Genomic DNA, 27,149 nt, shown 5'->3' on the forward strand with positions numbered 1-27,149 from the left:
ATCTTACAGGATGGCAAAAATATTCCATCAATAAACAAATTAAATTACAAAAGAACATATGCTGCAATGGATTTATAACTAGAACTGGTGTAAGAGTTTGACAATAAACAAAAAATGTCATGATTAAATCTCCTAAATAACTTTAAACTTCATCTGAAAAAAAAACCCAAAACACCAAACCCCAGAAAACAGGAAAAAAAAAACCCACAACAAAAACCAACCCAACAACAGAAAAAAACACACACCCCCAAAAAAAAGTTTTTCATGGAATTCCATCCAAATATCTAGATCTTTTGGTGTACTACTGTCACAGAATTTAGGAGCCTAGGATTACAGACATCTCCATTTCAGAGCAGCTATCCCATGAGGTTTTCCAGTCTCTCTACCGGAGTTGAGAGGCCAAACGCCAAGGATTCTCAGGCAAAAGCTCACGAACTGCCACACCTATGCAAAATGTACCGAAACCAGTATTGTCCACTGAGCAACTATATGGCATTGGCAGCCTGTCTCTTTTTGGAAACTCTTCCTCAGTGTTTCCAGGAAAAAATAGGACTTTTCAACTTGCAGAATTTTCTGTTATACTCCTATTTTAACCCAATGCTGGCCCAGAAGAGACTCAGACCCCCTGAATTCTCTCAAACTGGGAATGCTGACTTACCAAACAGTTCCCTAATAACATTGTCCTTCTAACAGTTAGACAAAGATTTAAGTCTGCTCCCACTTTTGAGCCATTCATCTAGAAGTCTCATGTTCAATCCTCTGTTGCCGACCTATCCAGACTATCATATAATTAAATTACTAAACAATAGCTAGGCTAATATATGTACTGTCATATCTTCATGATTAATGCATTCTGATGAGATTTAGCTCATTAAGTCTTTGAAGATTTAAACAAATATGTCAGCTATAGAATACTGGATTCTGACTCATACATATCTAACATGCACAAGGCCTTGGAAACTTTTACAACAAAAATTCATGCTCTGCTATTACTACGCAAGTCTGTACCACAAAGTCTTTTTGTCTCAAAACATTAATTCTAAAGTGAGCTAAGCACACAGTATCTTAATAAATACTACAGGAGCACATCACCTGCTTTTTGAAGTTAGCTGTTGCTCTTAAAAAAGACATTGTGACATGATGGATGATGTCCTCTAACTCAAACTGCATATAAGGACAGAAGGAAAAAAAAAAAAAAAAAGGAAAAAAACCCTACCTAGACAATTTGACACCTCAACATTTGAGAACACAGATAAGACAATTTATGTGAAATATATACAAAGCATGTAGTACGTACCACAGCCAGAGGAACTCTGACAGAACTGTTCCGATAAGGCCATTAATGACAATGCACATCCATATCAGTTTATTGGGAAACTCAAATGCTTCAAACCCCGTATAGTGAAGCAGGAAAAACCCTGGCCACAGCAGCAACAGATTAAACAGCCCTACAAAACCTGAGTATAAAAACAGTATTATGAAGTTAATCATAATAAATATCCTTCAACATAACTAAAATCTCAGCTATTTTGACAACATGCATATATAAAAGCAGCAACAAAGAAGTATTTTAAATCTTTCAGAGGAAAAGAATATAAAAAAACTTCACCTGAAATTCACAAACAACAATTACATCAGATACTTACAGGTTTGAAATTGAGAAAAAAAAAAAATTTCCACTGAGTCAAAGGGACCGTCTGCATTCCTACAGGTAGTGTTATCGCTCATTGTTAAGACTGTGAACAAGAAACAATTCACACAACCAGTCTCTAAAGCACTCATAACCACGGGAACAACAGGCTTTCTCTACTTCCTTGACTTCTCTGAGTCCCTTTATCACTCATGAACAGTTCAGTACCCAAAAGCAAACAATGTAATCACACACCAAATTCAAACTTTTAATAGAGCTATTTTTAGTCTTACCAAAGAACATTGGTATGTCAAGTTTATCTTCTCTATCTACTTTCCTTTTTATCATTACTATGTACACAGCATAGAGCATTGCTCCTACAAGAGACCAAAGGGAACCTGTAAAGATGAAAAAAACCACTCAAGACATGCCAAACATGTTATGCACACTGGGATCAACTCTCCTAAACATACACCTATTATAAAACTGTCAGACATGAATTGTTTATTACAGAAGCCATTACTATATGAAAAGCATGGAAAATGCAGAAAGCTTAAAAATGTAAATATTTTCCCAATTAAACTATATACACGGAGGGAAAAAATCATCATAAACATCCAGTTTCGGAAGTTGAAACTAAAAAGCCAGATTGTGAAGTGTTACCTAAGTGAGAAACATATAGCTTGCTATAGGACCTACTGAGTGTTGTCAAAAGATGGTACTCATCACTGCATATTCTAGGATGAAAGAAAAAGCAAATACCTATTGTATCTTTTCCAGCAGATTTCTCAGATCCAGAAAGGTTAACAAGTACCACACCACCAATGCTAGCAAAAAAAGAAGAAATACAAAACACTAGTTAAACCCAAGAACTTTTTTACAAAGACAGAAAAAAAAGAGGGAGAAAAATCTAAAAATACAGTTCTATCTTTAGGTATTTTTAGTTAATCAAAACCCACTTTCGGAAAAGCCAAAAGGAGTTATCTATTGCTAAGGCCTGATCCTAAGCTAAATCAAACAAGCAAAAAGCCCCACTTTTAACCTCCCTGAACAATGCACTGGACATTTAATGAAACTGGCTGACAACACTGAATGTCAAGCCTTTTTCTTTTTCCCATCTACACAAAAATAAAAAACCACACTTAAACAACAAGAATATTTCCAACAGAAATGCAATTAATCTGATTTTCTATAGGAGCATGAAATTCGGCGATTGCTCATGATATGAAGTATTTAAAAAGACTTAATGCACTTGCTTAATTTATCAGTGAAACAAGGATTTTTAAAAAAGTGAAGCATATCATATATTGTCACAGATACCATAGGTATAGTAGGTATAGGTGTCATCTCACTGGATCAGGGAGTTTTTGACCAAATGTTCCAATCCCATTTTCTTACCTTAAAATCACAGCTAGTAATTTGGACAGGGTAAACCTATCTCCACTGTTACTGGGAAAGACTGCAGCTAAGATTAAAGTAAAAAACCCTGCAAGAGAAATTAAGAAGAGTTTATACAATCAAGTTTTGCTACTAGTTTGTTCAGAAAACTGCACAGACATTTTCTTCTTTATATTTCACATACTTCTTTTAACTACTTGATCTTAGCATCCCTAATTTTAATTGGAACTACTATGAAATGAACACCTTATGATGTGAATCCTCAGATGAGCAAACACATGCACAACCTTAAGACAGGCTAGCCATACTAACAAAATAAACTGCAGTAAGCCTGAAAAGACAGTGAAAAATCACATAATTGTGCTTTTAAAACTGATTTTATGAAACAACGGAAATTATTCCTCAAAAGACAGACTGTAACATAATTTAAATACTTTAAAGCTCATATTAAAGCCTTGCATAAAACCTGTAAAGCAAGCGATATGCATAATATTTGGGTTAAGTTCTTTACCCCTAAATTTTTTTTAAAAAAACCTAATAATTAGTGAGAAGACTTTACTCTGAATTATATCTATTTTGATAAAAAGTTATACCACCTTTCCTTCACACCTATTATACTCCCAATATATCTCTTTAATACACAGATGTAACCGCATAAGTACACACACAAACTTCAAAAGCAAAAAGCAGGGGAATCACGAAGATAGCCTAAACCCCTGCAAATACATAGTGAAATTTTTACATGCACATATTCAATGGCTTTAAGTCTTACTATTCCCCCAAATCCACAGGCAAATCATTACATAAGTCCCTTGTAAGCAAAGAGATTTTTATGTTATAAACAGCCCTATAATGCACATCTGGTGGTGTAAATAAAACTTACCAGAGGTTGAAGACAAGATGTTAACTATGGCAACTTCAGTATCTGACAGAGCTTCTTGATAAGAGAAATTTGCTAAGAACCACTAGGGGAAAAGAAAAATAATTTTGTGATTATACAGGTAGCAACAACAGAGTTTAAGCTTCACAGTGCAGTAAAATCCTACTTAAAGAAAAAAAGCCCAACTATTTATCCAAAAATAAAATCAAAACAAGACTTTTACCTCAACGAGACTTCTAACTTCTATTAAAGTGGCAGGTACATTAAAAGACATCTGCAAAATTAGAACCGGCCCAAACCAACCACAGTCAACTAGTGTTTAACAATGAAATAGCATACTTCAGAAGTTAAAAATATTTAAATAATTAAAGTGACATTGTAACAGCTATTCTGTAGTACCTAAAGGTACTTTTAACTTATTTTGCAAGTGCTTCAAGATAACTGCACAAGGGCTGCAAAGACATTTCAGAGACACACGGGACATTCGTCAGCCTAATGAGTTTTTTTTCAGAGTACTTAAAATTGGTACACATCTCCACCCTAAAAAGCAAGCATCAAAAATATTTTGGAAGGATTCTGTTAATTCCTCCATAAAGGAATAAAATGGCAAGTGTTTTATCATTTCTTGAGACATAATTAATAAGATCTCAGGTATATCCTCAGGGAAGTTACCACTCTCTACAGGCTTAGGTGGAAATATTTATACAGTCCAAGAAGAAATACATATACATTCCAGGAGTAGCAGCATCCATGAATAGCATAAACAGGATTTGTTTTGAACATGAGGACTCTACCCCAGAAAATCTGCATGTGTATATATAAATATACTCAGACACACAGAACTTTAAACTAATTTTTAAAAAGCTATTTCATCCATCCAAAAATCACTAACGAGTGGTTTATTATTCTTTCTGCTGTGTGCACATTCTTTATGTATACACACAGAAAATTGTATTTTCTGGTACATGCATCAACAGTACCAATATTTTTTTAATTATTATTTTAAAGATTTAAAGAGCACTACTTTCTGGGGAAAAGCTGCGGTGGGTCCACATTACATATAACCTGTTCAGCAGTATCAGTGCACCTACTTCTGGAAAAGCTATCATTGATCTGCTCTCTACATTTTTACTGTCTCTCAAATATCATGTCACTGTTGTCTCTCTCTCTCCACCTAGAACTGAGGCATGATGCAACAGCAGCAACCAGCAGATTCATAAGTAAATCTTGCAGCCCTCAACAGAACTTAAGGACAATTAACTATCTTCTCTTCACACTACTGGAGGGCACAATGCCACAGTGAGGCAGAAGATGGCACTCTTCCTGTGATGGCCCAGAAAGAAGTCGTAGTGACATTCACCCATTTCATGCAGTCCCACTGCAGCTATTAACAGCCTGTATACATGTAATCCCAGGTTTTGCTGTACCAAACATACTCATCACTGGACAACATGGCACAAAAGCATGGCATATCTTACAACTGACCTTACAGTTAAACACACACCCAGGATCTCTTTTTATTACCCTCCCTTTAAGAAGTTGCACCTTCATGTCCAGCACATGAGGAAAGTTTTACTTCTTCTAGTATATTTATAAAATGAGACATAAAGAATACAAGTCATCTCAATACTGTTCCACTATTATTATACAAGTTTTAATTGCGTCTATACTTAAGTTTTCTGAAAGAATGGAGCACATACCACAAAGCAAAAGAAAAAGCTAATTTTTGCTACTTGAGTTGCAGTGAGTTTTCCTACAGTTTTTAATATTGATTCCTGCTCCTTAACTGTTGGATATGACATGCGAGACAACTTTGCTTCCAATGCATGGCTCGATGGGAGTTGTCGAATCTCCATAATATTACTGAACCTTACACGAGGCTTTTTGGGAGCTTAAGAAGAAAAGAGAAAGAAAGAAAAAAAAAAAAGCAAAAAAAAAGCTGCATATTATCATTAAACTTTTCAAGCCAACACAATACGCAAATAAAACTATGATGTTCTAATACAGCATTGATTACAATACTTCACAAATAACAGGTTTCTATCCAAATATAAGACATGCTATTATTTTTATTTATTAAACTAGTATTTTGCTATTTGATAGGCCACTAAAAAGACAAAGCACAATTACTGCTTTCAATCAGTACAGTTGTCCACCCACAGAAACCTCATTGAAAAGCACCATCCCTCCTCCCTGTCAAAAAGATCCACACAAGGTAACAACAAATTTTTAGGTAGGAATTATTCTGTATTGATAAATATTACATATAAGAGCTTCTTTAATAGTCAAGCAGACAAAAACTGCACACAACTCTACCTAACTGCAAGGACAGTGTTTCATTCAGAGGATGAGGGTCCAACAGACCTCAAAGCTTAGTAGAGATCATAAAGTCACTTGCTCATTTGAAATCCACCCTCTAACTAATCTTTCAAACCAGGATCAGATTTTACTTATAAGGGTATTGTAGTGTATCATTAGTTTCCTGTGTAAAGAAAACATTACACTCTACATATAAATATTAGCCTAATTCAATATGAAACAATACCTAATTTCCTAAAACAGGTAAAGGGAAAAGCTACAGTTCAAACAACCCTGAAGTGATTATTGCATGTTATCACAGGACAGCAGAGCCTACCAAAGCGGTTCTTAACACGTGTCATCTAGACATTAACAAAGAGACTTTCCCTTTTATAAGAAGGGACTCTTTTGCTGAGGATCAGATAATTGGATTCTTTGACAGCCAACTTTTTTATGATTGTCTGGGACAGTTAGGCCTGTTTCAGCTACTATCACAAGATAGTGAGGCTTAAATAAAATCAGAATGCACATAGACTGTTAAAATTCTTACTTTGACTGCTTTGCTCCTGCTCTAAAAAGGACAATAGCTTGTTTTTTCCAGAGGCTGACTCACTGCTGCTGGTCATACAAGCCCAGAAGGAAAGAATCACAAGTACTGAACCCAGCCGGTCCCTTGAGATAAACATAGGCTGGATCTGTAGTGACCAAGAAAGGTAAACTGAACGATAGGCCTATGTTTTCTCTACCTGAAAGTAAACATATGAGACTGCAATTCATGCAATAAGCGATTTAAGGAAGGAGAGAAAAAAACAAAAAAAAAAAACAGAAAGAGGAGAAAAAAAGAAAAGGCAAGTCCTGCAACATGACAGCAGTTATACCAACAAAGAGGAAAGTAATTCCTTCATCAAAGAACTAGCATTTCAGTATTCCAAAAGTCTTTACTCACTTTTCTCTGCATCACTATTATTACTGCCATTTTTTTCAGTTGGCAAATCATGAAACTTTACAGGAACGTATAACGGTTCACTCTGAAATGAATCGGTGTAAGTAAAGAGACGTTAAGCAGGATATTTAAATTATAAGCAGTAGAATTAATTTAGCTAATTAGAAAACTAAATAAAGAAAAGCTTGGTGAATATTAAGAGAATCAAATTTAACAAAGTGGCTTCGGACACAGTGGATAGGCTTGTCAAAAACGTTCATACATAAGCTATATTTTATGTTAAATGTATTGGTAACATGCAAGACTCGAAAAATAACTGTGCGTTTTTGTATATATCGCCATGAACACAAAACTCATTCACAGAAAATTCACACCTACTGATTTAAAGTTTTAAAATAACTCATCAAAATCACAGACATTTCATTAGATCTATAGCTTCTGTCCAAATGATAAAATAGAAACATAAAATACGGAATACATATACAAAAATAAATACATGCTCATTGCCCTCCCACGACCCTAAAAGCTTATGAACTAGAACTAAGTCAAAAAACTCTGGGAAAGGAACTCCAATACATAAGGCACTTAGCAGTTTTCATTGCTTAGAATAGTTCTATCGAGACAAGTTTTAAGCTGCTTAAACAAATTAAATTAATAAACTGTAAGAGCGAAGTAATGAAAAAGATCTGGTATCTGCATTTTTATTAGGCTCCTTGTTTAGGACCAGAGTTTTTTGTGGATGTTTGAATGAATGCAAAATTGTCCAAGGTTAACAATGAATCCCACTTCTAGAGTCCGATGATCTTAATTAATTGAGCAGACTAAGAAGATTTTATTCTTAAATGTAGTTAAATTGGAAAAAAACAAAGAATGAAATGAAGAATACTTCTGAAAAATCTCTCTTCAACTCCCTATTTAGTATCAAATGCCCATTTGTCAACACTCAATTGCCTCCCCCTACTCTACTACAGAGATGGTTTAAAAGTTCTGTGTTTTGGCTACATTTCTGCATGTGGCCTCTGATTTAGGTATGCAGATTAAGCAGCAAACTGTGATTAACAGGGGCATAACAAACTGTCATTTATGGATGATGAAAATCACCACAAAAAGGCCATCTGGCAATGCAGCTGATCAGCAGAATATCAGTACCGACATTGGATTCAGTAAACAGTAGTCACACCGTGCACTGGAAGGAAGAAGCCAGTCCATTTCTCTTTCAAAATGCAACGCAAGATCACAGTATACAAGACAGTCAACTAACTGAATGATTCCATTGTGGATTTTAGTTTTGAAAACTGTTTGGCTTTACCACTAGCTCTCCACATTTTGCTTTGACAGCTACTGAGCTGAGTATGCAAAGGTTCCCTTTGTATGACAAATATTTCTTTCACAAACTACTACAGAAACATTCAAGTGTTTTATTGAGCTGAGAACCTGTATTTCTTATAATAAGCAATTATTTGCAGCACTTAGTAGTAACATATAAATTACTAATCCCTTTGTAAAAACTATTACATTTAAGACCACCATATTTTAAAAACTGTATGTCACGATAATGGTGTCATGTTACTGTAAAAGCATTGACCTTCAGAAAGTAAGGCACTTACCAGAGAACTGTTTACACTGTTATCTGTTGTACAAGCAGCAAAATAACCTTCAGCATCTGCAAACTGATTACAGAACCTTAGATGTAATTAATAATCTACCAAAACTGAGTTATCAATAACTGAAATTTTTTGAGATTAAGTTTTTTAATGCCTCTTTCCATAATTCTATGACAGTTCCCTCTCTCCCTCCAGCCCACCTCCCCACTAAACAAGAGGGCTTACAAGTTCAGTAAATAGTTTCAGCAATTCCTTGTACCTCTTGGAGAACCTTGTTGAATTCAACTACCCAGGTATCAATGGAGGATCAGGCTGTTAGAATGCCAAAACCCATAAAGTTCAGTCTTAGCGAGACATGTTTCACTGAATTATTGTGCATTTATTAACAACATGCCTCTTTTTTCTTCATTTTATTGAGGCAAAGTTCCTTTGCATAAAAACCTGATAACTCTGCCTTAGTTTTAATAAGATTTAAATTAGGATGAGGTCAAGTATCATTTTCCCCTCTTCCTTTCTGCACCTTAGCAAGCACTACTACCCCTGTTTCCTGACCTGCAGCTTGCTGTTCTACCATGCTGGTTAAGCCTCCAATGTGGAAGAGGGCTTAAAAGTAAGGTATGAGTGTTTACCTAAGCAATCATTACTGAAATAAAAATCTATAGATGTATAATTTTTGTTCCAGATTAATAAACACAAGACATTTTAAAGGCACTTGTAATAATTATATAGATGAATATTTAACTAAATGCCTTAGGTGAAAACAAATAAATCTTCTAACTGTACACTACAGTCCTGTCTTTGCAGTGTTCTTTTGAAATAGCCATTACTTTTAATGTTGGCATATTTCCTACAAATTATTTAAAAAAATTATTTTTTACAGGATTAGAAAGTAAAAATAATGAGATTCCAGTAGTGATGCCATGAGTGCCACACACAAAATGCAACAGATTGAGCACTCTTACTCATTGCTGTCCAGTTCATATGAGTTCATATTATCTCTTGCTTGACATAGCACTGCATGAGTTTGTCAATATAACCACTACCATTCACACTAGGCAAGAGTCCCTTATTCTACTCATCTGCTCAGATTAGTAATTTTGGTCAGTATAATTGCTCTGTACAACTAATCATCCTTTAGCACCTTCATCATTCTTATTTGTCATGACTGCAATGCATTACTGTACCTGTAGGTTATTTCCAGATTATCTTATGAAGACCCTGAGCAGCATCAAGTCTAACACGTGCCACGCTATGCACAGACACTTGGTATTAAAGTCTGGTCTAGCAAAAATTACTTCAAGATATCAGCCAACTCTAAGTGTTCTATGTGTTTAACACAAGATTATTTTTTTAAAAAAAAAGGTTTAGTTTTTTGGGTTTTGTTTTTTTGTGATGGTCTGGGTTTTTTAAAATAAAAATAATTTGGCTTAATGTCATGTAACATTTCAGTTTAAATATGTTATACCTACAACTGTCACTATCAGTGAAGTCTAATATATCCAAAAGAACTGAAGTCAGTTCCTTTCATACAAGCTATTTTCTATAAAGACATGTTGATTAACAGTGTGTTCCTGGATCACATTTTCTGTTATTTTAATGTGAGATTAATATCAGGCCAAATGCCTTACTGCTTCCTGAGTCCTGCTGTTCAGCATTCTGAAACACTGGCACAGAACAGCGTTCTTCCCAGCATCTCTTAATTTCCTTGGAAAAAAGTATGTATTTCTCTAACACGACAATAATTTTAGGCTCTAGTACAAACTATGCCTAGTTCTAGAATGGGCAAAAGAAGGTCAGTCGTGCATAAAGGCTATAAAAACACAGTATTAACAACAACAAAAACATAATTCTACCACCTTTCCTAAATATAACTTTAAAAAACTCAAAACCTCTTAGCAAACAGTTCATAGTTCTGTTAGAGACAAAAAGAGTCAGTAATAAAAATCAATTACAAAGTTCAAATACTGATTTCATCAGTTACAGATGCTGGGGAAGTAAAAGGGAACCACTAGCCAACAGTGGTGAAGCCGATAAGCTCTTCTTAAAAAGAATTATCCTCTGCAGCTGTGCAACATAAAATCCCAGGCTAGATGGGCAATGGCCTGGCCCAGGAGAGCATTTCTTATGATTCCTGACACAGTTCATATTGCTTTTTCCTTTCTTTTCTTCCTCTCACAAGACTACTATTATGATTGCTGTGTCTTCCTGTGCTGTGATTCAGTTTATAACAGCTTTTCTGAAAGCACTATTTCACAAATGTGTAAACTTGGCTTTTCTCGAGTCCCCATTTTAAGTTTTTTCTGTACAAACTTCAACAAATATCAAAACATTTACAGAGTTAAAATACTTACAAAAGCTGCATGCCTTCCACGAAACCCACGGGTACACTGTTGCCTCCATGGTTTCCAAACAATAAATCCCAAGAGGTATAGAACAAACATGGACGTTTTTGCAAATGTACTGAAAAAAGGTTTGTTGTACTTTGTGAAAACATACTGTGGAAAGAAAATAATTGTAGTATCCAAAATTACCAACTAGGTGAGAATTCACAAAACGAATGGACAGGTTTAAGTATATAGTCCAGAACAGTCTGGTTCCCAAAATGACAGTGCTGTGAGTATTGGCATGTATGACCAAAAGACACAAGTGGCCCTACCTATTCTGGGGGTACCCTCTCCCAAGCTATCTTAAATGCCAACAAGAAGGCACTGAGCCATTTTGTAAGATAAAATGCCTCCGGAGAAAAGCTGCTTAATACTTGTATCTAACCAAGCAAAGTATTGATATGCCACCGAACTCAAATAGGACTGAAAATACATTTACATACAGATCTTTTCTAAATGAAAGACTTTAATATTATAAGCAATAGCATAGTAATCCCAAAATAGAGAAGATGACTTTGATTAATATTTCAGTATCAAGTGATTCCACCAGCTCATTGGAAAAAACTTTTTATTAATACCAATGTAAGCACATTTTTATATGCTTAGTTTCAAAACTGATATAGAACATAACGATGGTTCAAGAAACCTGAATTTGACAAGAATTTATTAAAAACTCAATTTCCATTGCTAAAGCTCTGTTTTAAGTACTAAAACTTGACATCAAGTAAATACCAGATCAGTCTCAAGATGGTGAATATATGAACTAGATTATGACAAACTTGTTTGCAATTATAGGGCTTAAACTCCATGACCTGAGCCCTTTGGTCCTAGACTTCTAGATGTCCTGAACTATATTCTACCACACCACCTGCAATGTTACAGCTCATTTACTACTTCTCAGGAAACATGAGCATTACTTTAATCAATATGGCAATAAACAAAATGAACTCCCTAATTACAGTACATAGTTATGAGTTTATGTTGTTTAATTTTAAATTCATCAATAACAGCTTCTGTCTTGAAAGCAACAGTTACCGAGTTGAGCTTGTTTGTAACTTTTAGTGGATACAGGTTAGTTCACTAAGCCAAAGGATATAGTCTCCCCCTTGCTGAAAAGGTGGTTAAACATTACACTAGAACACCCGCTGAGTGTTTGAGTGACCATGTTTCTGCTGCATATTCTCTTAAATAGGCTTTTATTTTTCTTTTAAGATGTATGAAACAATACTTACAGAAGTGAGTTCTGAAGAGGCAACCCATATCACATCAACGAGGAGAAGAATAACAATTCCTAGAGCCATTCGCCTACGCTGAGTGGATGAACTGCTCTGGGAGCTCATTCGATTCATGATAAAAACCCACACCATTTGTAACCTATTCAAGATTGATAAAGGAATAAAATCCAAAGGATTACAAACAGTGACAAAACAAACAAACAAACAGTGGGGGCAAGTGTTTCACATATATGAAATGGACTCAATATGCCAGGAAATACATGCTTATGTTTGTTAAAAAGCAAATCTTTGCGAGATCTGGCACGAGATTTTCAGAGACATTAGGGGCAATTAGAAAGTAAATCTCAACTTTTCAAGAATTTATCAACTGTCCTACCACCGAAGTAAGCAAAAGTTGGTAAAACATACAATGCCTTTTTGGAATTTCTACGCTACAAATTCTGCAAAATTTGAAACCACTACATTTGGGTAAATTCAGGTACTCTAAGCTAATAGCAAAAATTAGTTTGATGTGTCAAATACAATTCTACTAAAGGTAGTCAGAAACATGTTTAAATTTAAGCATTCAACAAATATTTCTGAAGACACAGCAACACATTTGGGTAAATTATGATCCCTCAAAGCATAATGTTATTAAAGGAAAAAAACAAAACAAAACAAAGAATACTTAATTGTAAACTTACCAAGTTAGATTACATGTGCACTTGAACTCAAAAAATTTATACATTTGCTAATTTATGAAATACAGGCAGGCACCATTTCTAGCGAAAACCTATCAAAACTAAGGGTAAGTATACAATATGCACAACAGAAAGCTCTGCCTATTTAAAAAAAACCCAAAACATTGATAATGATTTTGATTGTGTCACGGTTTGTTACACACAGGAATAAGCAATTAAAAACACTTCATACCCCAATAAACCAAAACCTCAGCAATAAACTAGCTTCAAGCTTGTCATCTAGTACAAAAGTCATGCAGACTTGTCTGAAATTATAGCATAAATAGGTTTGGATTTTGACACACACAAACCTATCTTCCTTTTTGCTAGACACACCTCACAGCTCCTAGAAGTCTTTGTTCAAGGTAGTAATTGAACGGTGTCAATTTAAGCTATTCTAGTGACTTATCAGAAAAGCACACCTGTGTTTAAATGCACATAGCCAACTGCTTTTACATACTGGAAGAGTTAGAATATACCACTGAACAGAAAATTCTGAAGATACAGCTTGAGCTGCAAAAATTCATATTAGGAAGAAGACTTATTTGCAGTTAAAACACTAACATTTATGCAGGTGATAAGCACTACAGCAGTGTGTAAACAGATCATGACCATCCTTCTTTTTCCTTCAGTTGGCAGAGTACTTCTGCTTTATTCAATGCACAGAATAAACACAACAGAACAGAACTGATTCTGTTTGGGTTAGCCAAAAAAGTGGTACACAGTGACTTTAGAAGGCTTGACTTTGCACAGCTTTCACTAAAAATAAGTATTACATTACTGAAAACACTAAAGTTAAGAGATCACTAAAATACTTTCCAAAAAAGTAAGAAAGGCAAGGCAAACAAGCTTTTAAATGTTGCTTGTGTTTTAACTCAAAAAAATTACAAGATCCACTGGACCTACTCCAAACAAGTGCTGATCATGACCATACCAGACCTACCTGTGCTCTTATATCCACTAATGCTGCTAGAAGGGGATTCAGATCTGTGATACAGCTCTATGACTGCCCATCAGAAGACCTAAATTTAGGAAAACCTTCAATTTTATGATTAAAAAGCTTCAAATACAAGTGACAGAATGTCTCATTCATCGGTCTACTTGTACTAGAATCTTTTACATACTCTCTAATGAACCTCAGTAAGATATGGATATGGTAGTTCTATGATTAACATTAACTTGTTTATGTATATAGTTTAAGAACCAATTTATTAGGAGTTAATTTGCTACAGATTACATAACATACCTTACTATTTATCACCATAAACTCAAACACTCACACTTCTTTTGAGAGAGCTCCTCAAGGAACTTAAATGTAATTCACCTTTATGGAACAGCTCCTGACTCTCCCAGTATATAGAGGTGATCTGCTTTGCTAATATAGTTCAGTGAATTTAAATTACACTTTGTTTTTTCCACACATGCCAACATACAAACACTGTCTTTTCACTATTTACAAATAATTTATGAAAGAGACAGTGCCACAATGTCTTCAGTGAGGAAGCTACATTTCTTTTTTCCAGACTAGCCTATTCCTCAGATTAATGATTTAAATGCCTGGATATGCACAAGTGAATTTGAGATCACTACACTGTTTCCTGCCTTTGACTCATACCTCACCTCTGCAATACAGCCTCTGCCATGTTCAAATCTTGACACTTTTTCCTCCATTTCTCAAAGGGCCTCTTTCCAAAGAAAAATCAACAGGCAGAGTACCTCAAGTATAATTATACCACTAGAGCTATGCTGATATATTCCATGTGTGGGCATGAGTTCTGGATAATTGTTCTGCTTTTCTGATAAAATGGTGGGATTGACAAAAGAAATCAGAAGTCTGTAAGTAGAGAGGGGCAAAGTCATGAAAGGCTCAGCAAGGAATTGCAGTTTTTATTTGAAACGGAATAAAGGAGAAAATATTTGTTCTCAAGGAGAGAATAAATAGGGATATTATCTTAAACTTGAGTAAGCTAACAGAAAGGTTTTCACACTTGAAAGCTTATAAGTGTTTTTTCAGTTATTATGAATTGGTCTAATAGATACTAAATATTATACTCTACAAACTGCCTTCATTTTATTATGAATATGATGGCTTGTAGGCTATTAGTAAGTTACATTATATATAGCCTACAAATTGGTCATGTGTTTGCATAATACACAGGAAAATGGAAGCTGGGCATAAAAGAGTTCCAAAGGAGCTAGAAGAAAGAAATCTCATTCCTTGTCAGGCTACAGTGTGACACATGAACACATTTCTGGTATACCAGAAATGGAAACCAGTCCAGCCTTCCACCAGTTATGTGCTGCAGGTAGGAGGGGGAGAGGCAGCTGCAGACAGGAAGGAATCGCAGTAGCCTGATCAATCTGACACCTCTACATTAGATGCTCGCATCCCTAGCTCTTCTGTTCTCACCACAAACTGCTTCAAAGCCCACAGCACGTATACACTGTGCCAGAAGATCATGCACAAATATTGTTTATGGTCCGTAGTTCCTTAATATTGTACTCAACTTGTCTACATTAGGCTTGTACAAATCCCTTACTTTAAGATACCTCAGCAGAAAGGAAGTAAAGGATAATAGAATATCTAGTACTTCTTAGATAAGAGGTTACATATGAAATTATTCAGAGTATAAGTACATATTGCACCATTTCTTTTCTACCTATGATAAGTAGATTTTAAAATTCTAGTTAAAGATCCCATACTTACGTCTTGAAGTTTTTTATATGTTACAGTAATAGCAGCTATTACTTTCCCATCTGACTACAAAGTGTCTGTTTAACATTTCTGCCTGCTTAATATAGCCCTTTCTTGGTTCTTTCATAACAAGGAAAAAAGCTTAACAAGAAAGGGTGACTGCAAAGTCTTCATCGTGCTGCACGATGCACCTTCAGGCCAGTAGTTCACTAAAAAAATTACAAAGCAGCAATACTAAAATGCCGATAACATTCAGCGGAAAAATAGAACTCTATTGAAACTTATATAAAAAGTTTTAGGACAGAATGAAAACCTGTAAAACTTTACACAGAACGCGAAGACAGATAAAAACTACTATTTTGAAGTTTTAGACAAACACATTATCCCACTTATTGACAAAGTACCAGTATTCATGAACTTGTAACGAAATACAATTCCACACATTTGTTTGTATGACTTCTGTACATTGATGGCAATATGCTCTGATAAAAATGAACACAGAAAGAACGAATTTACTTTTTTCATACATACCTTCCACAATAACTGTAAAAAAAACAAACAAAAAATGCTGACTAACAAACTTCACACATCATGTCAAAGTGAAGACAGTCTCCTAAAAAGAAGAAGGAAAAAAAAGTGTGTTTGTGTATATTATGCACTTATGTTTGAAAAACATTTTCTAAAATTTCAAGTTCCACAAGTGTCTGCTGCAGCTCAAGTCCTAAATGTTGGGGACACACAGATACAGAACCTTAAGAATTGGTCCACATTAACAATGCTAGCAGGACAGCACTGAATTGCAAGAGAACAGGATCAGTTACTATTTTTGATATTTCAAAGAACATGATCCCTTCCTTATTCATTGAGTATGAGAGGTTCACATGAGAAAGAAGAACCTGATGATGTTAAATTCTAATTTTTTAAGCTATGCAGAGAAAGGCCCTATTTCTTAAGCCTAAGCAACCAATTTAAACATTAGAATTAGGAAGGTAGCAGAAGAGCATATAAGATCTTTGATCGTAAAATAATCTAGAAAGGTAACACACCTTCACAATATTTATTGTGGAAGCCCTGTATCTTTCCTTAATTTGATACAGTATTATTACTCTATCAGAAAAAAACCCAACCTTACATAAAACTTTTTTTTTAAACTCCAATTCAATAAAATCAACTTTAAAACTGTTATATAGGGGAAAAAACATTATACATAAAGGGACTTTGGAAAAACTGTTATACTAGACCAATTGGAAGCCCATCTAATCTGCAACTATTTGCAAATCCAGATGTTGGCAAGTATATGGCACTTCAAGAGAAGGCACAACAAAACTGGCAACTGACAACCAAGAATAATAAAAGTTTTATTGCCTGGAAAGCGCTGGAATTTTTTTCTTTTCTTATTCATGTGAAACCTTGCTAAACTCTGTTTTAAGGATAACCTCTATCAACAGGAGTCATACCCTATATTAATGTGTCACAAATCAGTGCGTGTAACAGCAGTAAGGGCAAAACTAAACGCCTACCCTAAATTTTGCTATTGATTACCTATCAATTATGGCTGAAAGTTTAACTTTTGCCGCCTATTTACAGTTTATAAACTGATGCTTTTCACCTATTGCAAATGAGATTAAGAGGGAGACTATAAAGGAGGGACCACACAAGCCTATGATTCAGCCCCCACTGAACTCAACAAGATTTACACACTTCTTAGCACCCAGCAAGTTTAAGCCCTTTACCACACAGTTTACCAAAGGACTGTAGCTGGTTAAACAAAAGAAAATTGAAAATGTAGTTTTAGGACACAGGCATGTGGTTATCCATCTTCTATACCAAAAAAGCCTATGCTCACTGCAGATCCCGAACACCTATTTAGATGAGTGCCCTCATGTACAAATGGTAGCTGCTGGTCATATTTCTTACACTACCAACCTAATTAAGAGATTATGATCAGTACCTCCAATAATCAAGACTTAAACCAGAAGACTTTTATCCATATAAAGCTCGAACAGTTTGTGCACGCTTAATTTATGCGCCCAAAATAACTGAACAATAACAAAAATAGGAAGAAAAAAAAAATGCATAAAAATTCTTCCCTCCATCCACACTAAACCAAGTATCACTAAGAGAAAGATACTATTCACTAGCTTACTTTCAGCCCCTACTTAATCCATATTGGCTATACTCAAGTAACCAGGTGCAGAACTTGCACCTAAATTCAGTCCTTATGCAAGACATACAGCTTGCTCTCTATCAGCATGCCAGATCTGCTGTGGGGTGTAGTCCTGACTGGAGCTGATCACACAGACCCCTGTTCAATGCTTATTACCAATAATTAACCCATTTCAGGATAAAAGTTTAGCATATTAATATAACATCTGACACCTAAAATGAGAACTGTACAAGACACTTCTCTCTAAGAACACGGCTTTACCATTACAAAACATTTAATTCAAGTGCACAGAGTTATGATAAATTTAAGCCACTAGAAGACATATAGGCTGAAATAGAAATTATGGTTTAAACACCATATTCTACTCTATTAAATACAGCGGAAACCTCAGCATATGTTTCCCTTTTGTATCCATTATTATGAAATAAATATGCTTTCCACATGGTGTAACTTTAAATATACCAGTTGAGATCTGACATTTGAAGGAATATTCATTTAAAAGGCGTATCTTAACAGCATTATAACTTTCAGCAAATAGCATGGAGATCTTTTTAAGTCTTCTTTTCTTAATTTTATTTACCATTTTAACAGTGTTAGAGTTGGTGCTGTCATCTTGAGGAACCATTTTTCAGCCAGTTACATTAAGATCTTCTGGAAAAAAAATGAAAAAAATACTTAAATTTCCTTGTCATGACACTGTATTGTTTTTAAAATGTTCCAGTATCCTAGATCATTTAAGCCGAGCCAGCACTTAAATTTATGACACACAAAAAAAGATAAAAAATGGTCTCACTATGTAGTCTACAATGTATATTCATGTAGCTGATCACACTAAAGCTAACAGGCTCAACATGCAATAAGTGACTTCTGAGGACAGGATGTATAACTCCACCATGGATACTTAATGTGCAATCTTTATCTATAGCACTTCTTTGTGCAGATTATCAATTTTTTCATATTAAAAGTTCCACCCTAAAAGAGAAAATCATATGAAGTTCACAGAATATGAAATAGCTTTTATTGTATTGACAATTAGGGAAGAGAAGTAAAAGAACTGCCAAATCACTGCAAAACAGGAGTATTGCTTCTAGCTGTTCTATGAAGAAAACACACACACCCCCAAAAAAGTGCATAATAACAAGAGAACCTGAACAGCAGCTCAGCCACAAACCAGAAGCAAGTCAACTTGAAATTCTTCCTTGTATTTACTCAAGACTATTTCATATACAATTTGAAAGACAACATACCAAGATAAGGTTTGCGCACAGAAAAAATGGTTTTAGTTTTTCCAGTTATACCAGCTGCTCCAATAATACAAGTTCTGGGATACCACCCCCCCACCCTGTTTAACATGTACTGTCATCAGGTGATTCTTATTTCATATTTTATTACTTCTGAGATAAGATAAACAGAAACATTGCTTTGACTCTAACCAAAAAAAACCTGAAAGTAAACTGACATACATTTTACATCCATACTTTTAAATCTGGAAATGTACATTAAAGCAATGTTAGTTTAACACAACTCTGACCTCCACTCAACTTTAAAGGGGTATCACGAGACAACAGAAAAAGCCAGAATCTTCAGAAGAGATGGAAAGGTGAGCCTTATGCAACATAACAATTACCATCACTACAGCCCTGTAATCTTTACTCAAGTAAAGTTTCACATAGAATCTGCAGAATATAGTGAAGCAAACGACCCAAATAAAGAAACTGAAGCCAAGTGTTTCATGCCAGTACCAAGTACTGCAAGTAGAGACCACCCTTCCTGGCTAAATAAAAAGTTATACAGAACCCAAGTTTGCACAGAAAGCACATTAATTTTAGTACCAAAATAAGAGAATTTAGCTTAACAAAGACACGTTTTAGGAATCTGGCAGTGCACTATGTAACAGTCACTATCAAACTGACATGGAACAGCTAGATCCTGGTATCTAAGGAATAAAAGAATACTTGAAACAAGTTTCCTATTCAGCACTTACTCAAAATTAATGAAAAAGTTTCAAACAAAGTTTCTTATATAGAAATAGTGATGCAGAATATTAATCTACCACATACTTTGGAGTCTTTACCAGCTACCAGAGTATCTAACCACATACTCCTCAGGTTCATTCATACAGCATCCCAGCATGACTACAACCCTGTTAGACATGCATATCTATGACCACAATGAGTTAGAAACACACTAGTTTCAGGTTAGCAGAGTGAAAGTTGACAAGTGGAACTGACATTACCCTCCTTCTTACGCTCTTCCAAAAACATTAGAAGAAAAAACTTCACCTCAAGCTGCCAAGGCCTCCGTAGGTGTTACCATGTACAGAGCAATCTCTTAGCCACCAGTAGCTATACATGTACTATTAGCTAAGAATTACAAGTGACAGCCATTTCACATGCTACCCATCTAATCTTGTCTAGTGCAAGATCTAAACATATCATGCTTTGTCACTGGATAAACAGCCACAGATCTCTGATAAGAACAAGCACAGCAACCTTTGAAACTACAGTCACTCTTAAATCTGAAAGCTGAGCCTTCCAGGCATGCTAGAAATGGGCAAAAATCACCGCATTCAGAAACGTGCTTTCAGAGTGAATGGGTCTTCTCCTTCCTTCCTTCCTGTCGACAGATATCTTTGGGGAAAAATAGCAGGAACAAAGAAGAGAAGGAAATGAGTAAATCTCCTTAACACACTCAGAAAAAAGTGGATGCCTGAGGAGAAAGAAATATGGCTCAAGCCCTGGGGATCACAGCGGAGGAAGGACGAGTATCCGTCCTGCACTCGCACGTAAAACAAACACTGGAGACCGCAGGGGGAAAGAGAAACGCAACCCAAGCAGAGGGAAGCAGGAAACTCCTCGCACCTCAGGCGCAGCAGGACAGAGAGCTCGTCACCTGCCAGCTCGCTCCCGGGAAAGCGCAGTCCCTCCACACCCCCCCTCCTTCCCCGGGCAGGGCGGGCACCCTCAGCTGACTGAAGCGGGGAGAGGAAAGCGCCTTCTCCAACACCACTGACACAAACGCGCGTGAGATGTAGCCGAGGTCCGGCAGACGGAGGGGAGGGGGCGACACACGCCGCCTCCCACCACCGCCGGGTCACACACACGGGCGCGTCGCCACGGCGCTCCCCGGCCCAGCCCGGGCAGGCGCGGGCCCCCCGCCCACGCGCGACGTGAGGGGGCAAAGTTCCCCTCCCGCAGCAAGGCGGGGCCTGGTCTCGCCCCCCCCCTCAGCCCTGCGGGACGGAGGACGGGGCGGGCAAGGCCTCTTGCCCGCGACACCCCTGGCGACGGCTGACAGGCGCGGCGGGGCTGAGGGGGCAGCAGCCGCGGAACTCGCGGCCCGCCTCCCGCCGCGCACAGCCGCCGGGGGCTCGCCGCAGCCCCGTCCCCGCGGCGGCGGCGGTACCTGAGGCGGCGAAGGGGCCCGGAGCTCCGTCCGGCGGCGGCACCACCCGCTTCCCTTCCTCCCCTCCCCTCCCGCCCGCCCCTTAAGATGGTGGCGTGCGCGAGCGGCGGCAGCTACGCCGCGCGCCGAGAATCCATCCCCGAGGCCGCGAGCGAGCGCCGGCCCCGCCCCGCCCGCGGGCCGGCCCCATCGAGCCGCTCGGCCGGCCGCTCGCCACCCCTGCGGCCGCCCCTCGTCCCTCCGCCGGCAACGGGCGGGGGATCCCGCCCCGCGGCCTGGCACCGGAGAGCGGCCGCGGCGGCTGGGGAGGGGGCGCCTCCCCATCCCTTCTGTCTGGCCGGGCACTGAGCCAGAGGTTTCGGTGCGCAAGGGCCTGAGGTGCTGGTGCCTGCGCTGCCCCGCAGCCGGGGCCATGAGGCGGCGGGAGGCAGCGTTACTCCACGTCTGGCCTGAAAACGCCGAGCCTGCCGCCGCTCGCCACGCTGGCCTCCGGAGGGGCGGCAGCAGAGGGCCCCGCTCGGTCCGGGCAGCCGCAGGCCCCGTGGGGTGCTGCCCAGAGCTGGCTGGGCGGCGGCCGGGGGCTCTCCTGACCGGCGGGGACGAGGAGCGCGGGGTCACCGCTCCTTAGGATGGCGAACAGTCACCACGGGGCTGGGAAAGAGCGCGGTCAAGCCGGGGTTTTGCTCCTTTCATCAGAGGCTTGGGTCATCCCTGGCTCCGGGGAGCAGTGCTGGCTGCGGGCTGCAGCAGTAGCACCCGCCGTGCCGCCGGGATTGACCGTCTTTGACCAGAGAATAGTTCTGATAGAGGAGGAATTCCTTCGGGGAGACGAGCCAGTGTCTAGCGTTTATAGTCTTTTTCAAAGCAGTGAGAGAAACGGGCAAAAAAGGAAACCAAAAGATGAAGGAACCAGAGAAGGCAGGGGAAGAGAGAACAAACTGAAGAACTAGAGATGGGGAAGTGGGATGGAGCCTGAAACTACTCTGTCAAAAAGAGGGAAGAAAGAAAAACCAAAGTGAGCAATACCCTTGAGAAATGTTCTAAAATGCAGTGAGATGGTCGAATCTTTGTTTCATAGTTACTGTAATCTTTACACTCTGCAATACAAAATCTCCCAGGACCGGGAAGTAGTGGCAACTAATTAAATTCTCAAAATAGATGTCTGCTTTGCTATCAACACACTTAATAGCATAAAAAAGTGAAATTGTATAGACATAAAAGACACATTAAAGCACAGTTACCGTAAGTTTTGAGATGCATAAGTTACTAACCAAGCTGTAAAAGGAAATATGAGGCAAATTTACAATCTACTGAGAAATAGCAATTAAAATAAACTAGCATAGGCTTAGATGAAATTGCAAAATCATGTTGTGGCCTTGTTTGTGTTAGTTCTGTAGTTCACTTTACCTCCTTGTAGTCAGTGTTGATTAGTATTTAAGACTTGAGCTCATAGTACCAACCAAAAGAGAACCAGTGGCATATGTAATGTGTTGCAGATTATTCAGTATTCACCTGCTAACATAAATGAATCTTTTTGCAAAATTCAACTATTACATATTTGGGGAGTTTTAAAGTAAAAACTTCTAGAAATAATAGTAACTGATGTATACAGATGAGTGGAAAGGTAAATGATATTTAATTGTAATTAGGTGGTACATATGATACAGCTGTGATTGTTAATTGAAATGCTATTCAGGCTTACAAACTGTTGAAATAAGGTATTTCACCCTTCCTACAATTTAGTGATTGAAGAGATGTGTTATCGCTCATATAAAAATGTTATGTCTTATATGTCTGGGTGAGTGTTACTGCTGGACTTGAATTATTTCCTGTATATATATATATAAAAAAAAAAAGTTACTTCGTAAGAAGAAAAGAAAAACCTCTTCAGAACTTTTAGTCTGAAACTGGTTTGGTTTTTTTGGTGAGCCTTCATTTCTTAATATAGCTGTATTTTTATTTGCATGTAGTAGCACTAAGAGACATCCAACAAGCTTCATGCCTCATAAAACTGGTTGTTAGAAAGTAGTAAGATACAATCCCTACCCTGAAGCATTTCATTCTAAACAATGCAAAGAAATGCAGTGAATTTGCTCTTGGTTCAAACTGTCCTTTTTTAATGTATTCTGAGTATATATTATAAATGATACTGTACTGATTTGTTGTGCTTCTGTCCTCACTGTCTTCTGCCTTGAAGCCAAAATTGCCAAAATATGCAATACGGTGCTTTAATATGAAATTTTGACTTTACAACTTTGTAAAGACATATTAAGTAAAATAAATTTCTTAGACAAAGCTGCAGGAAAATAGCAGTCCTCTTGAAATGGCGCTTTCTGTGGTATCTGGAGGAGCAGAAAAACTATATAAAATGTAATTACAAAAATGTGTATGCATCTAACGGCATCTAATTTTCTTAGGTCTTGCACATCTTTGCTCCAAGTATTTATACTGAGACTCAGTAAACTTATATGGCTTATCCAAGGTCAGTTAGTTAATAAGCGGCGAAACCTGAGAAGACAACCAAAGAGTTATGATTACAGTACTCTGACAAACTACACATGATACTTTTTTATAGCTAATAGTGCTTTTAGTAAATAATATCTTGAAAGTAATTATCCATGATTTATATTAAAATAGGGTGAATGTTTTAGATTAAAAATAAGATGCATGTGATCTTGTGAACAGGGAGAATAAGGCAACAGGGAAGGAGCAGATTCTCAGCCTCTTCCATCTTACCTGATCGTGTAGTGATAGAAAAGCTCTGGAAAAGGGGAATTCATCTCTGAGAGCTAGCGTAATAAAGCTTAACTTGGTTTGCTGTCCCACAGTGAGTGGCAGTAGCTGGTGCTAGGGATGGCAGAATATCTGGAGGTGCACAGATTTTGTATCTTTTTTCCTTCAGTCTCCTATGACAGTGGAAAGCATATGAAATCCCAACTGTGAATTAAAACCATCTTTCTGAGTGTAACTCCACATGTCCTCTCTTGTATGTAAGTTTTCTTCTTTATTTTTTATGAAGCTGTACAGCTTGCATCTCAATGCAGTCACACAGCCTAATCCAATTTGTTAATGCTTTGATTTTAAACATTTTGACTGAGACAGGCAAACAGGAGAAAACTGCAGTTCCTAAGGTGGAGTGTCAAGCTTCTCTTCATCACAGGATGAGGCGCTTATGCTGTGGTTCCTGAGGCATTTGAAGAAAAATGGATCAACACTGTCAGAAGCCCAGAAGTTTGTACTTTTTACACTTAGAAATATCACAGGACTCCTGTATTTTTAGCTCTTGACTAAGTAATTTGCTTCCTATTGTAACAGTTCACGTGATGATCTTGTGTCTTCTCTGAAAGAAACTATTATAAGAATGATTTCACTTTTTTTTTTACTGTTCCTTTTTTAGGAATTAGAGTTCCTGTATCACATGTAATAAAACTGTATGTATATTGCAAACATACACATACTGCATATTTATTTTTCTTGCTGTGAATATTTTAGTTACATAAATAGCACTTTTATAGGCAACACAAAATTATATCTACTTCCCAGCAGCACTGTAATATTTTTCATAAGAGAAAACATCCTCAATTTTATTTTACAGAACTGCTAAATTGCACTTACAAAGAAAATCAGAATTTAGTTTCTGCTTATGTATGTTCTACTTACGAGAGTGTAATAGCTGATTTGGATTAAATAGATCAGATCCCAAGAAGGAAATTTAATACTCTGCAGGTCTCGTAATAGATCTCTACAAAGGAATTTAATCTACTTATTTTAGAGAAATGCTTCCTTCAGAAGGATTTGGATCAGATCTTTGATGAACAAGATGTTCATGTTGATGATCAAGACAAAGCAGCAGAAGAAACTATTGAAATTTAAACTGACAGTCAGTTATTATCAACTTCTGTCCTCCTTAGGGGAAGGATATAGAATAAGTCTTCAGGACTAGGCTTGGCATAGGATGCATGACCTCAGAGTTTTCCCCTGTTCTGCTGGGTTAGACCAAAAGTCCATCTAGCTCAGAATTGTGTCTCCATGATGACTTGTAATGGATGCCTGGGAAAAGGGTGTTGGAAACAAAGCACTTACAGAGTAGCTGTTTCCATGGCACATCCTTGTAGTTTCTAGAAATAAATGGTTTACAGCATCCTTTTGATGGACCTGTGAACTTGGCTAATCCCTTCTGTGAACCCAGTTGTACTGTAAAACATGAGCTGTTAAGGATTTATTTAGGTAGAGTATTGTAGCGTAAAAGAAGATGCTTTGTTTTGCTTTCCTTTAGCCCACTGGTTAATAATCTTAGCAGATAACTTGTAATAGCTGTTCACCTTCTTTGCACCATTTGAGTTTTAAAGTGTCCTAAGTCCCACTTCGCTTGAAGCCACTTGTGACTGAGGGAACAGTTCTATTGCTCGATGATCCTCACTGCCTTCCCCTGCTCCCGATCCAATTCTTGAGATGCTGAAATTAAAACATCAAAATTTGGTTACGTCATGAGTTAAATTGTGATGGCTACAATTTCCATTTTGTTCTCAGTCCTCTTTTGTGTATTTAAGACCATTTTTTACTTCTGACCCTTGCTGAGCTGTTACACAGCTGTTTTCTTAACTGTTTTACCTTATGATAAGGTTCTAAGAAACTTCCATGCTTAAAACTGTATTATTTTGAATGAAATTTATGCTGATTACTATGAAAACTACTGGTACTTACAGGAAAAATGTTATGCTGCAGATGTATTAGAAGCAAAAACCACAAATATTTTTGCAATGTAGCTTTTTATCAACCATTACTCCTAATAGCTGTAGAAAATGAACTAGAATTGAGAGCTTTTTCTGCTTCCTACTGAACATTACTTGCAAATATTAGCTGGTAATAAGACTACAGACTAGTAAAACAACTCATTTGCGAAACTTGTCATCACTTATTTCATTCTCTTTACTTTGCTGATTTATAATAGAAAAGACAACAGGAATCTTAATTGGCAAGGGGTTTTCCCAGAGTGAAAATGACTAAATTGCTATCACTCAATTATTTTCAGTAGATGAACTGTGATCATAATTTGTTAAAAAAAGACAATTTTAAAAACCATTTGGAAGCCTATCCAAGCAAAACAAAAAGTAAATGGAAAGTAAACCTTCAGAAGTGTTCCAAATTACAGAATTACCATGCCACTGAGAAAAATCATATGCAGGAGGGGACTGCACACATAACCTTCACGCGTGTCGACAAGTAGAGAGTCATTTGAATGCCATAGCTAACAGAAATGCATGTGTGAGCACGAGTACCTGCTCTGTCTGGAGATGCAATTAAAAAAACCAAACAGGCCTCAACAGAGAGTCAAATGTGATTTTTACTTAAACCATGTATTTCCATAAAACTGACTTTCTAAAGGCCAAGTCAGGCAGTTTTCCCAGCACAAGGCTAAACAGTTGCAATTGCATGTAATCTGACCCTGTTATGTTCAGGACAACACAGAACAGATTTTGATATTTGTGCTTTTGCACTTTCCTGTATGAATAATCACAATGATTCACTGAGGCTCATTGCAACATAAGGTACTATTCAAAGTGAATTGCAGTATTGCCCAATATGGTAATAGTTAACTGATCCCTTGCTGGGCCTGCATAATATTCAAGATAAGTCAGGTATTCTCATAAGAAGGGCCTAAAGCAAAGGAACAAATGTTCCATATTGATTCTTACAATATTAGCATGGGAGATGTACTGTATATATACAGGTTCTATATATAGAGCACGCAAATGGATTAAACTGGAAATTATTCTGCGGGGAACTACAG

At 37.3% G+C, this 27,149-nt stretch overlaps 1 protein-coding gene and 1 long non-coding RNA gene across 6 annotated transcripts in view; one reads left to right on the plus strand and one right to left on the minus strand.

Moving 5' to 3' along the window:
• SLC35F5 (solute carrier family 35 member F5) overlaps positions 1 to 21,430 on the minus strand; it is a 38,692-nt gene extending 17,262 nt beyond the window's left edge. Inside the window, exons 1-13 of one of the 5 annotated variants that reach the window (XM_074828619.1) lie at positions 21,359 to 21,430; positions 18,534 to 18,604; positions 16,318 to 16,399; positions 12,370 to 12,511; positions 11,105 to 11,248; positions 8,757 to 8,819; positions 7,153 to 7,234; positions 5,609 to 5,799; positions 3,912 to 3,993; positions 3,029 to 3,116; positions 2,393 to 2,457; positions 1,924 to 2,028; positions 1,298 to 1,457 (exon numbers count right to left, since the gene is read on the minus strand). In XM_074828619.1, coding sequence (XP_074684720.1) covers positions 1,298 to 1,457; positions 1,924 to 2,028; positions 2,393 to 2,457; positions 3,029 to 3,116; positions 3,912 to 3,993; positions 5,609 to 5,799; positions 7,153 to 7,234; positions 8,757 to 8,819; positions 11,105 to 11,248; positions 12,370 to 12,504 — 1,115 coding nt within the window. In that variant the 5' untranslated portion in view covers positions 12,505 to 12,511; positions 16,318 to 16,399; positions 18,534 to 18,604; positions 21,359 to 21,430. Of the gene's footprint in view, positions 1 to 1,297; positions 1,458 to 1,923; positions 2,029 to 2,392; positions 2,458 to 3,028; positions 3,117 to 3,911; positions 3,994 to 5,608; positions 5,800 to 6,756; positions 7,060 to 7,152; positions 7,235 to 8,756; positions 8,820 to 11,104; positions 11,249 to 12,369; positions 12,512 to 16,317; positions 16,400 to 18,533; positions 18,605 to 20,445; positions 20,673 to 20,814; positions 20,909 to 21,358 lie in introns of those variants that run through there. The other 4 variants (XM_074828621.1, XM_074828620.1, XM_074828622.1 and 1 more) reach the window with 4 other exon arrangements.
• Positions 21,431 to 21,620: 190 nt separating this feature from the next.
• LOC141924916 (uncharacterized) lies at positions 21,621 to 24,807 on the plus strand. Its single transcript, XR_012623701.1, has 2 exons — positions 21,621 to 22,373; positions 24,261 to 24,807. It is a non-coding gene; the product is annotated as an uncharacterized LOC141924916 (long non-coding RNA).
• Positions 24,808 to 27,149: the final 2,342 nt, after the last annotated feature.

This window comes from Strix aluco, chromosome 6 (genome assembly GCF_031877795.1).
Source record: "Strix aluco isolate bStrAlu1 chromosome 6, bStrAlu1.hap1, whole genome shotgun sequence".
NCBI classification, from domain to species: domain Eukaryota; kingdom Metazoa; phylum Chordata; class Aves; order Strigiformes; family Strigidae; genus Strix; species Strix aluco.